We start from the raw sequence: 13005 nt of genomic DNA, 5'->3' as shown, positions 1-13005 counted from the left end.
CTCTATTCCCTAGTACTCCTCATGACCAACCCAACAAAGTAGCACTCATTAGTGAGACCAAACAACCCCTTTAGGTTAAGGGTCCTGCATGAAGCTACACATCAAGTCCACTTCCAAACATTTGTTTTGCTAGCCCCTTAGATCACCACCTTCCCTTGTAACTAACATGAGACCTTTCCCCAGCCCACTCCAAAGTAATGTGCATCTCAGCCTCAGTGTCATGAAACAATTCGAGAAAGTTTTTGTTTACACGGCACCTTCTGTGGCAATACAAAAAAACCTCTGACCAGGCTAGCTTACATTCCTGCCAGTCAATGCTCTGTTCTATGTAGATCCCAGGTTAGATTCCCAGTCTCACTCCTCTAGCCTTCAAAGACTAGGACTGTCAGAGGCAATGCATTAAGGTTCAGACTGAGGAGAGAAGATTTCTCTTAACAGGAGCCTCTCTGGCCAATTACAGTTATGACTGACTCTTAAGAGTCCGAACTACAATGCTTTAGCCATACTGTGTAGTTGATGTTTGCAATGGGGGTCTTAAAAAGACAGATGTGTATATGGGGGAACTTGGGACTTTGGCAGAGATGCAGAGAACTGAAAGATAAAGGACCCAACCAGAACAAGCACTAACCGCTTCTTGGGAAGAGACAAGCTACGAGGGCCTGGCACAAAGATCATGTTTTAGTCCATGACCAGTCAGCTATTCAGCCCACAATTGCCAGGACCTACTCATAGTGTTAAATGAAGTAACTGGAAATAGCCATAGTGCAGGAAGTATTTCATATATTTGAACCTTCTGTGTATTTAAGTCAGGCAGCTACCTCGCTTTTCTAAGAGGAAAAATTCTCAATGGGTGTGCACTGGTACAATAAGTGATCACCACCTCGGCTACTGATACTTAAAATTGAGGACCCATGCCACTGTGAGTGTCCTCAAAAAAACCCAAACCAAAAAACATTAGAAGCCAGTTTCTTTGGGGAATGGGGTTTAATCCACCAAATACCTTTCTACTATTGTTCACAGCACAAGAGAAAGTGGTATGTTATGGATATATTTATTGTTATATTTTCCTCCCTTTAAGGTTCCCTGGAGTTTTGACATCTTGTCTCTTCAGATCTCCAACTCAGTGAGCTGAGCTGCCTTTCTTCATCAGTTTCTGGCCAATGGCTACTTTCAACGTGCTTAAAATCATGAAAATAAGTTTGGGAGATTAAATGGCAGTTTAGTGATCACTGGAGGAATATGAAAGTGTATAGAAATTCATCACGCAGTAGTTAAAGTACAGTTGGGCCAGGGGATGGAGTAGAAGGAAAAGGCAGTTGACAAGTGTCCCTGTCCAACATCTGAACTCTTTTTAAAATTGTCATTTGCCTAAAAACGAACTGGGAGCAAGCTGCAGGCTCCCAATTCAGCTTACATTATGCTAAAAATCTAGGGCTGAGCACCACTGCCAGACTGGATAAGAGGCATATTTTCTTTTCATACCTCCACCACTAAAAAGCATGAGTGGCTTCTTTTCAAAGTATAATTGTTGCTTCCCTGCCGGACCAGACTGCTTGAGAGGTGGGTGGGCAGCTTTTAACATAACTTAAAGCTGAATTAAAAGCTGGTTCAGGACTCCAAATTCAGATTTGTAATGCAAGATGGACAGTATAAGAGAGTCCAGCTCCTTGCAACTGAGCAGGGAGAGAAAATAAAAAGGCGCTTTTATGGCTTTTGGCTGCCTTGCAGCTAAAGTCAACATTTAATTAAGAATGGGGTTTGGGAAGAGAAGTTCCCCTCCATCCATTCAATGTAAAGTGTGTACAGAATTATTCAGGGAAATCATAACAGAGTGTATGTCGTCAAAAAGGACCAACTACCCAATCAGAAAATTACTTTGAACAATCAGCATCCCCTCCCCCCCAAACCAAACAAAAATAATTTAGCACAAGAGTTAGTGGGACTGCTAAGGCCCTCACTCCCATGTACATAAAGGGACATGAGGGAGAGCCACAGAAATTTGCAGCCTTAATCAATTTAGTGGACAAGGAATAGCCCATGGAGAAATGCTAGATACTAAGTCTTGGTGTTCTTAAACCTCAGATTCTTCAGACATTCACCAGTTGGGAAGGTGCAAACAGATTCATGCACACAAGTGTCAGAGTTAATCATTTCAATTAGCCCTTGGAAGCCCAGGAAAGCATTTAGAACTAAATGATACAGACTACCGCTACACCTCTCCCTACACAGCCAAGTCTGAATTGTGTATTTTGTCGTTGAGAGGATCCTCCATTTAAGAAGCACCATTTTCCCTTCACCCACAACCACCAGTGCACTCCCTCTCTTTGATTGTTGCAGTTCTCTTTCTCAGGTCAGTATAGTGGAGGAATAATCCCCTTTGAGAACAATGTGGCAATGATCAGTTAGCACTTTAGAGTCTCAACATGTCACCTCTGATGTGACTCAACTACTGGACAGGGAATGGAGATCAGAACTGGCTTTTGTATCCTGGAGCAGAACTCAAAAAGTGGTAGCAATGTGAGTGCTTTTAGTCAAATCATCCATTCATAAAGCATTATATAAATATACTTGTATAAATATTTATACAATTGTATAATTATATATAAGAACTCTCAGTTTTAAGGGCAAAGGACTGTTAGCTTGCAAAGACCCATAAGGAATAAACTGGGTCATTGCCATGATTTCCCATGTAACATCCTTTAATGTAGGAATGCAGCCTGGAGTGAAATTAAAGGCAAAGTATCTTGAAAAGTTTTATCCCACATTATATTCCTAGCCATCCACTACGAGGGTTCTTTTCTGGCTTGGAAATAGTTATTGCCAGCATTAATTCTTTTCTTTGACACTGATGCCAGGAAATAAGATTTCCTGACAAACAAAATGAAGCCCATTGGCATTGGGGGGCGGGGCTAATCTTTCACACTATACAAACTGCCAGTTTTGTCTGATTCTCAAGTTAACCCTATATTTTTATGTCCAACGTGAAGCAGCTTGTTTTCCTCCACAAATGCAGAATATGCTAACACAAACTATCAGTTACAAAAGAACACCCTGCATCAGTACTAGTGTCTGTAAAAGGATGAGTTAGCAATGAAATGGTTTTGTCTCACTGCAGTCTTCTGTAAATCCTTGAACACGGTTGGGCTCAGACTCAGGGTAAAGTATCTGGGGACAAAGGAGAGTACATGGTGCAAAAAGCTACTTGGCTGCACTGTACGTTGCATTGTATGTTTGGTTAACTGATTCCTTAGTCATAATGTATGTATGGCTTACACTGACAGTTTGTATAGCTTTGAGAGATATAAAGCCCAAATCATACTGACACAAGTTAGTTACTGTTACTTTACACAACTCATAAAACTTTTGTTACAGATACAATTCTATATATTTCACTGCAGTTCCAATTGGGAAGTGGGATAACAGGCTCTCAAATAGCCCAGAGAGTTCAAGTCACCCTGATGATGTGAGCCAATAAAATGACCATTCTAAATTAGTGGGATGTCCATCAATGACAGTTTTTTTTTTTTAAATATATATAATTTATAATAAAAGGAACCTCAGCACTAGAACCTACTTTTCTTATCTTATAGCCAGACTGCTTTGTGAAAGCCCTATTGCCCCAAGAAAGTGAATTACCTAGGAAACAACGAATCAAATTAGTTTTTAAGTTGTACGATGGCAAAAGTTTTACAGAAAGTTTGATATTCTTACACTATCCCACGACCAATAAAGTCCTGACAACAAAGAGGCCACATTTTGGAATAAGAGAATAGATTCTGGAGGTAAGTTCTAACTATGAAAACAGGAGGTTTCAGCTCCAGACCAAGCATCCAATTCCCGTATCAGGCATGCTAAATATTTGCCAAATCCCCTGGCAGGTCAACCCTCACTTAAAACAAGATGTCACTTCATCAGCAGGAAAAGAGGGGAAAATATGCATGTGTAATCTACCAAGCCCAGCCTGAATTGTTAAACATAGCTCACACCACATCCTTCCAGCAAATCAGTATTCTGCAAAGGACATGAAAAGGGATCCTCACATGGCTGTAAGGTTAATGGAGACCTTTTGTGTAGAAAACCAAAACCAAGAAAAACTCTACTGCAAATTACAATTTCTCTGTGTAGGGAGACAACTCAGTGCCTAGCCACATGGTATTTCTCAATAAAAATAAAATATATTAACAAAATAGATTTTTTTTTAGGGGTAGCGGTGAGAAATATCTGTTTGTTATGGCCATCCCTAACCCCAGCATGTTGGATGCACAGACTACCCTTTTATTCTGAGAAAGGGATGTGTAGTTGTAGGAGGCATGTTCCTCCACAATTAGAGCATGATTTTTCCAAGCCCAAAACTGGGAAAGCTCATATCTTAGCATTTTCATTTGGTCACAAGACTAGGAGAAAGGAGGAAGAGGGAGATGTGGCAAATGCCTGCCTGCCTGATTTCAGCTCGGTGATCCCATGAGCCCAGCTGCATATTTAGTGCGTTGGTATCACAGGCAAAGAGGAGGAGGGGAGGGAGGCTGGGAGAGCTCAGGCCATGGTGCTAATTCCTTTCCTGCACAAAGACAGTCTCTTGAGGGCACAGGCCAGCCTCCTGCAATGTGATGTCATAGTCCAGGTGAGAAAGCTTCCTTCGAGGGAAGTTGGTGAGAAGTTCAAAACGTTCATTAGGGTATCCTTTTGACTGGACATGCTTCACGAGAGCCTGAAGAAAAAGGCAGAAAAGTATTGATTTGCATCAGAATCAAGTACAGAGACAACTTTTTCTTTGAAATATTCAAGTTTGCGATCATGGATAAAAGGACATTGAGTGAGAAGTTAGGTAATAAAGGAGTTGTATTATGTACACATTTCTATAGCTCCCATGACTGCAATACTGGACACTATTAAACCAAATGGTCCCTAGCTAATGAATACTTTAACAGAAGAGAAATAGATATTAGCATATTAATGCAAGCAAGCTGGATTTTGGACTACACATTAAGACAAAATGGCATCTGCAAGAGAATCCTAAAATATCCAAAGGTAGAAGCCCCTTGGTTGTTTATTGGTAGTCGCCACTAGAAAGAGTTAAATGATCCTCTGTGAAACAAGTGACTCTTCTATGTTACTTGAACAGGACCATATTGAGTTCATCATATTTTACCTACAATTTAATCTTTTTCTTTTTCTCAAAATATATATTTCTTTGTAAACTGCCCTCATTAGCTCCTTTGCTTCTCTCCCTAGAATGGCAACATTGCGGTTTTTTTGAGGAGGGAAAGAGGGGAAAAAATGTGTGAGGAAGAAGAGATATCCAGCTCAACCAGTCAAACAGCAGCAATGTGTCAGGAAGGGTGGATGAATGCCCATGTCAGGAGAGGAGGGGAAAGGAAAAACCATGTGTAGAACCACCGTGTGTGGAAAAGTGGACTGTGGAGAGAAAGGAATACAGGAGATAGTTAAAAGGGGTGCAAGAAGGAAGCAACAACATAGCAAACAGAAACGGGGCAGGGGGGAAAGGATAATAGGAAAGCAAATGCCACTTTTCAAGAACAGGAGAGAAAAAGGAAATTCTTCTACATCCTCTTTTATTTAAAAATCAATCAGTTAAGTTTGCTGTTCACACCTCCCTGAACATTTTAAGGCCAGCCCTGTCTGGACACCTCAAGCCACTTAGTAGGCAATAGACATTTTCTAGACAACAAAATCTGACAGCCATAGATGAAAAGCAGTGCTGTGTTCCTTCATAGAACAATGTTACCTGCAGAGTGTGAAACTGAGCTATTTATTGTACATTTCTGCCCTCAAAACAGGCATCCACAGGAAATGCTACTATGAAAGAACATTAACACTGTTTTCTTTGCCTGTTTGAACCCGAAAGAGCGGAAGAAGGAAAAAGACATGGAAAATGGGAAGATAAGTATGAGTCAATCCTTTAAGTGGAGCCAACACAACATATGCTTCTGGTTTCCCCCCCGCCCCCATCTATCTAGGGAATAGGGCAGTATTGAGAGTGCAAGCATATTCTGTGAACAATGGTGTGCAATGAAGCAACATCCAGACTGGTAAAAATTAAAGGCTGAATAGTCTGAGTTTTCAACACATTCAATGTTAGTGTAATGGCAACTGCCATTAATTACCGTCTCCATTTTAAGTTCAAAATGCAATTTTTCGTCATTATAAACAATTCTTGACTGTTTTGGACAACACTAACAAACCACGGAGGGTAAAAAACAATTCAGCATGGAAATAGCCATCATGGAGAACTATCTTTGGAACCTGGCTCTGATTTGACTGAAAGTGCTCGACAACTGCATAAGGATCAGCACATTTTGCAGTACACATTAAGTGTGCCACTAAGTAAGGCTGCACATGTGCACAGCCAACTGTATAGTAAAATGTACTGAACTGGGGGGGGGAAGTGCTGGACCCAGGCTAGAGAGATTTCTAACCTATGAACACAGTACCCGGGGTTTTAAGCTTCAAGCAAGTGCAGCTTGCCCCTTAAGAGCCTGCAGCTGGCCCCTTAAGAGCCTGCAGCTGGCTTAAATAATAATTTAGGGTGAGAATTCGCTACTTCTTTAGTACACTGCGTTTTTGTTTATTTGCTAGGTAATCTGCTTTGATCTATTTGCTATCCCTTATAATCACTTAAAATCTATCTTTCAGTAGTTACTAAATGTGGTTTGTGATAAAGCAAAAACAGTGTGTGGGAGTTATAACTTGGAGCAGAAAGCTGTTGCATATTTCCTCTCCACATTGAGGGAGGGGGCGAATTTCATGAGTTTACGCTGTACAGATCTCTGGCCAGTGCAAGGCAGTATAACTTTGGGTTTACACTCCAAAGGGTGGTGTGCTTTTGAGCAGCTGGGCAGTTCCTTAGCTGTAACCTCCCCATGCAGAGCTGATCACAGCAGCCTGTAAGAACTGCAGCTCGGTATGTCCCTGCCTATGTGTATGCTGGTGAAAGAGCAAGCTTGGAGAGCTTGGCAACTTATCACAGCAGCACAGTGTGATAGGGAGCCCAGGCTGGTGGGTCAGGGGGGCTCAGTGGTACCTCAGTTGCAGGTGGCACCCCAGAGGGAACCCGCCACAGGTGTAAGTGACAATAGCCTTCAGAAGGTTCAAAGGACCTTAGCCAAGGTGGTAGAATTTGTTTTTTAACTATATATTTTATTGTAATCAGGGGAAGAGTTATTAATCACAGACTACCAGAATTCATATGCACAAAGGGTATATTTAAGGCTGTACATGCAAAAGAAGGTTCCTTACCTGTACTGTAACTGTTGTTCTTCGAGATGTGGATGCAGACATATATTCCATGCCCTTTGGCCCAGTCACCTTCCTATGCCTATATAAGGGCAGCACCAACCTCACCCTCATCAGATCTCTCCCACTGGAATCCCAAGGCTAAAGACTCCGATGCAGAGGGGATGGAGGGTAGGTCGTGGAATACACATCTCTACTCACATCTCAAAGAACAACAGTTACAGAACAGGTAAGTAGCTGTTTTTATTTCTTTGAGTGGTTGCAAACGTGTATTCCACTCAGGTGATTTACAAGCAGTAACTGAAGGAGGTGGGGCTCAGCATCTACCTAAAGAATGACCACAGGACTGCCTTTCCAAAGTTTGCATCTGATCTAGACGCAGTCGCAATAGCTGCACTGAAGACCAGGTAGCTGCTCTGCACATGTCCAACGTAGAAACGCTGAGGAATGCAACTGAAGCCGCTTGGGCCCTTGTCAAATGAGCTACCAGTTTTTGTGGAGGAATAGACTGAGCTACTCCATATGCTGCCGTAATGTAAGAAGTAATCCATCTGCAGATCGTCTGCGCAGAAACCACCTGACCCTTCACCCAATCCGCATAAGACACAAAGAGCCAAGGTGAACAATGGTTTAGTCCTTTCCAAATAGAATGCCAAACAATCTCACATCCAATCTTTAAAGGTGCTGTTCCTCTGTATTCAAGGGCTGTTTAGGAAAAACTACAGGCGAGTACATAGTTTGTTAAGGTGAAACTGAAATCACTTTAGACAAACATTTCTTACGTGTCCTTAGGGCCAACTTATTCTTGAAAAACTGTATGTACAGAGGTCCTGCCATGAGAAAACCTGTCTTTTGTGAAAGAATGGACAGAGAACAGGTTGTCAAGGGCTCAGATGGATGTCCTGTGAGGGCAGCCAGCACTGAATTATGGTCTCACAATAGTGCTGTTTATCAGGAAGGAAGAGATCACCACCACCACCTTTAAAAAAAAAAAAAAAATCTAGCCACAGGGCAGTTATCCAAAGGAAGTCAATTTTGTCTTGGCAGGTGGAACACTGAGATAGCCACTAAGTGGACCCCTGAACGAACTTAGAGACAGACCTGAGGACTTAAAATGCAACAGATAATCCAAGGAGTCATGAATGAGTGCTGGCCTTGGCCAGATTCCTCGAGCTAGAGACCAAACTGAAAAACACTTCTACTTGGCCAAATATGTACTCGTAGCAGAGAGCTTTCTACTGCACTGCTTCTGAGCATTATTCTTCCTCCTCATCTATGTGTTATGGAATGGGATGTAGGTGGTCCAGCCTAGTAGTCATAGCAGGAGTCATGGCTAGTGGGCAGAGCAGATGTCCAGGGTGGGGAATGAAGCCAAGGGTCAGCACCAGAGTCAACTTCCAATCACCAGAGCCAAGGGGCAAGCCAGAGTCAAGGTCACAAGTCAGAGGCTGGGGTTGGAGCCAGGACTGGTAACTGACTGGAGGTGAGGCAGGAACTGGAGGAGACACAAGGATCAAGCACAGAACAGGAGCATGGTGGGAACAGATGTGAAGAGAGAGGTAAGGCAGGAGCCAGGAGCAGAGCAGAAATCAGGAACAGGGTTAGGTGAAAGAGACAGGCACAAGCAGGGTCCAATGCAGCCATAACAGGAAATCACCTTATTGCTCAGACAGACTTCCTGTGCCTCCTTTGGCCTGAAATAGTGTGGTTGGATCAATTGGTGGAGCTGGGTGATCTTCCAATTAGGGTTCCCATGGGTAGTGTCTAGGCTGAGGCTATAGTACTACTAGCTTCCTGGACCACCAGGTTTTGACAGCATTGGGTGGAGGCCAGGATGCAGCAGTCGTCTTGGTTCAAGATCTGGGAAGAGATCTTGCCAAGAGATGTAGACTGATCAGCGCTGGATGACAAATCTGACTGACTGTGATATTGTGTCAGAAGGTTTGGGAGAAGGTGAAAAGGTCTGGAAGGTTGAACAGAAAAAGGTCCAAGAACCAACACTCATCACACCGGTTTGGCTAAGACAGTATCAATGTGACATGATCCAACTTCAGTTTGAGGATAAATTGAGGAATTAGCAGGAACAGGGGGAAAGCATACATCATCTCCAGTCCCCAGCCCACATGGAAGGCATTGGTTAAAGAGCTCAGACTGAGCCCTGCTCCAAACCAAAACGGACTGCATTTCTTTTCGTCCTTTGTTGCAAAACAGGTCAATTGCTGAATACCACAATCTCTGAACACCTTGTTCTTCAGGGACCATTCATGATTCTGGAAGAAAACTTTGCTGAGGTGGTTGGCTAACTGATTCTGAGCATGGGGTAAGTGTGCCACTGTGAGCCTAATCAGAGAATATCAGGGTTGGAAGGGACCTCGGGAGGTCATATAGTCCAACCCCCTGCTCAAAGCAGGATCAATCCCCAACTAAATCATCCCAGCCAGGGCTTTGTCAAGCCTGACCTTAAAAACCTCTAAGGAAGGAGATTCCACCACCTCCCTAGGTAACCCATTCCAGTGCTTCACCACCCTCCCAGTGAAAAAGTTTTTCATAATATCCAACCTAAACCTCCCCCACTGCAACTTGAGACCATTACTCCTTGTTCTGTCATCTGGAACCACTGGGAACAGTCTAGAAGCATCCTCTTTGGAAGGTAGTTGAAAGCAGCTGACAAATCCCCACTCATTCTTCTCTTCTGTAGACTAAACAATCCCAGTTCCCTCAGCCGCTCCTCATAAGTCATGTGTTCCAGTCTCCTAATCATTTTTGTTGCCCTCCGCTGGACTCTCTCCAATTTTTCCACATCCTTCTTGTAGTGTGGGGCCCAAAACTGGACACAGTACTCCAGATGACGCCTCACCAATGTCGAATAGAGGGGAATGATCACGTCCCTCGATCTGCTGGCAATGCCCCTACTTATACAGCCCAAAATGCTGTTAGCCTTTTTGGCAACAAGGGCATACTGTCGACTCTCATCCAGCTTCTCGCCCACTGTAACCCTAGGTCCCTTTCTACAGAACTGCTGCCTAGCCATTCGGTCCTTAGTCTGTAGCAGTGTATGGGATTCTTCCGTACTAAGTGCAGGACTCTGCACTTGTCCTTGTTGAACCTCATCAGGTTTCTTTTGGCCCAATCCTCTAATTTGTCTAGGTCCCTCTATATCCTATCCCTACCCTCCAGCATATCTACCACTCCTCCCAGTTTAGTGTCATCTGCAAACTTGCTGAGAGTGCAGTCCACACCATCCTCCAGATCACTAGTGAAGATATTGAACAAAACCGGCCCCAGGACCGACCCTTGGGGCACTCCACTTGATACAGGCTACCAACTAGACATGGAGCCATTGATCACTACTCGGTGAGTCCGACGATCTAGCCAGCTTTCTATCCACCTTATAGTCCATTCATCCAGCCCATACTACTTTAACTTGCTGGCAAGAATACTGGGGGAGACCGTATCAAAAGCTTTGCTAAAGTCAAGGAATAACACATCCACTGCTCTCCCCTCATCCACAGAGCCAGTTATCTCGTCATAGAAGGCAATTAGGTTAGTCAGGCATAACTTGCCCTTGGTGAATCCATGATGACTGTTCCAGATCACTTTCCTCTACTCTAAGTGCTTCAGAATTGATTCCTTGAGGATCTGCTCCATGATTTTTCCAGGGACTGAGGTGAGGTTGACTGGCCTGTAGTTCCCCGGATCCTCCTCCTCCCCTTTTTTAAAGATGGGCACTACATTAGCCTTTTTCCAGTCATCCGGGACCTCCCCGGATCGCCAAGAGTTTTCAAAGATAATGGCCAACGGCTCTGCAATCACATCTGCCAACTCCTTTAGCACCCTCCAATACAGCGCATTCGGCCCCATGGATCTGTGCTCGTCCAGCTTTTCTAAAATAGTCCCAAACCACTTCTTTCTCCACAGAGGGCTGGTCACCTCCTCCCCATGCTGTGCTGCCCAGTGCAGCAATCTGGGAGCTGATCTTGTTAGTGAAGACAGAGGCAAAAAAAGCATTGAGTACATTAGCTTTTTCCACATCCTCTGTCAATAGGTTGCCTCCCTCGTTCAGTAAGGGGCCCACACTTTCCTTGACTTTCTTCTTGTTGCTAACAAACCTGAAGAAACCCTTCTTGTTACTTTTAACATCTCTTGCTAGCTGCAACTCCAAGCGTGATTTGGCCTTCCTGATTTCACTCCTGCGTGCCTGAGCAATATTTTTATACTCCTCCCTGGTCATTTGTCCAGTCTTCCACTTCTTGTAAGCTTCTTTTTTGTGCTTAAGATCAGCAAGGATTTCACTGTTAAGCCAAGCTGGTCACCTGCCATATTTACTATTCTTTCTACACATCAGGATGGTTTGTTCCTGCAACCTCAATAAGGATTCTTTAAAATACAGCCAGCTCTTCTGGACTCCTTTCCCCCTCATGTTGTTCTCCCAGGGGATCCTGCCCATCAGTTCCCTGAGGGAGTCAAAGTCTGCTTTTCTGAAGTCCAGGGTCCGTATTCTGCTGCTCTCCTTTCTTCCTTGTGTCAGGATCCTGAACTCGACCATCTCATGGTCACTGCCTCCCAGGTTCTCATCCAATTTTGCTTCCCCTACTAATTCTTCCCGGTTTGTGAGCAGCAGGTCAAGAAGAGCTCTGCCACTAGTTGGTTCCTCCAGCACTTGCACCAGGAAATTGTCCCCTACACTTAACAAAAACTTCCTGGATTGTCTGTGCCCCACTATATTGCTCTCCCAGCAGATATTGGGGTGATTAAAGTCTCCCATGAGAACCAGGGCCTGTGATCTAGTAACTTCTGTTAGTTGCCGGAAGAAAGCCTCGTCCACCTCATCCCCCTGGTCTGGTGGCCGATAGCAGACTCCCACCACGACATCACCCTTGTTGCTCACACTTCTAAACTTAATCCAGAGGCTCTCAGGTTTTTCTGCATTTTCATACCGGAGCTCTGAGCAGTCATACTGCTCTCTTACATACAATGCAACTCCCCCACCTTTTCGGCCTTGCCTGTCCTTCCTGAACAGTTTATATCCATCCATGACAGTACTCCAGTCATGTGAGTTATCCCACCAAGTCTCTGTTATTCCAATCACATCATAGTTCCTTGACTGTGCCAGGACTTCCAGTTCTCCCTGCTTGTTTCCCAGGCTTCTTGCATTTGTGTATAGCCACTTAATATAACTCACTGATCGTCCCGCTTTCTCAGTATGAGACAGGAGTCCTCCCCTCTTGCACTCTTCTGCTCGTGCTTCCTCCCGGTATCCCATTTCCCCACTTATCTCAGGGCTTTGGTCTCCTTCTCCCGGTGAACCTAGTTTAAAGCCCTCCTCACTAGGTTAGTCAGCCTGCTTGCGACTATGCTCTTCTCTCTCTTCGTTAGGCAGAGCCCATCTCTGCCTAGCACTCCTCCTTCTTGAACACCATCCCATGGTCAAAAGAATCCAAAGCCTTCTCTCCGACACCACCTGCCTAGCTATTCGTTGACTTCCATGATTCGACGGTCTCTACCCAGGCCTTTTCCTTGCACAGGGAGGATGGACGAGAACACCACTTGCGCCTCAAACTCCTTTATCCTTCTTCCCAAAGCCACATAGTCTGCAGTGATCCGCTCAAGGTCATTCTTGGCAGTATCATTGGTGCCCACGTGGAGAAGCTGGAAGGGGTAGCGCTCCGAGGGCTTGATGAGTCTCGGCAGTCTCTCTGTCACATCGTGAATCCTAGCTCCTGGCAAGCAGCAGACCTCTCAGTTTTCCCC

General features: G+C 44.3%; 1 protein-coding gene across 1 annotated transcript in view; it reads right to left on the bottom strand.

Annotated features, from left to right (window-relative positions):
- Positions 1-3651: 3651 nt before the first annotated feature.
- Positions 3652-13005, bottom strand: part of UBXN7 (UBX domain protein 7) — a 44333-nt gene continuing 34979 nt past the window's right edge. The window contains exon 11 of the mRNA XM_024217519.2: positions 3652-4708. Coding sequence (XP_024073287.1) covers positions 4547-4708 — 162 coding nt within the window. The 3' untranslated portion in view covers positions 3652-4546. The remainder of the gene's footprint in view (positions 4709-13005) is intronic.

The sequence above is a fragment of the Terrapene carolina genome, unplaced genomic scaffold (assembly GCF_002925995.2).
Source record: "Terrapene carolina triunguis isolate 2854851 unplaced genomic scaffold, T_m_triunguis-2.0 Scaffold837, whole genome shotgun sequence".
Lineage (NCBI taxonomy): Eukaryota > Metazoa > Chordata > Testudines > Emydidae > Terrapene > Terrapene triunguis.
The sequence above is the reverse complement of the archived record's forward strand: the minus strand, read 5'-3'. Positions and strand labels throughout refer to the sequence as shown.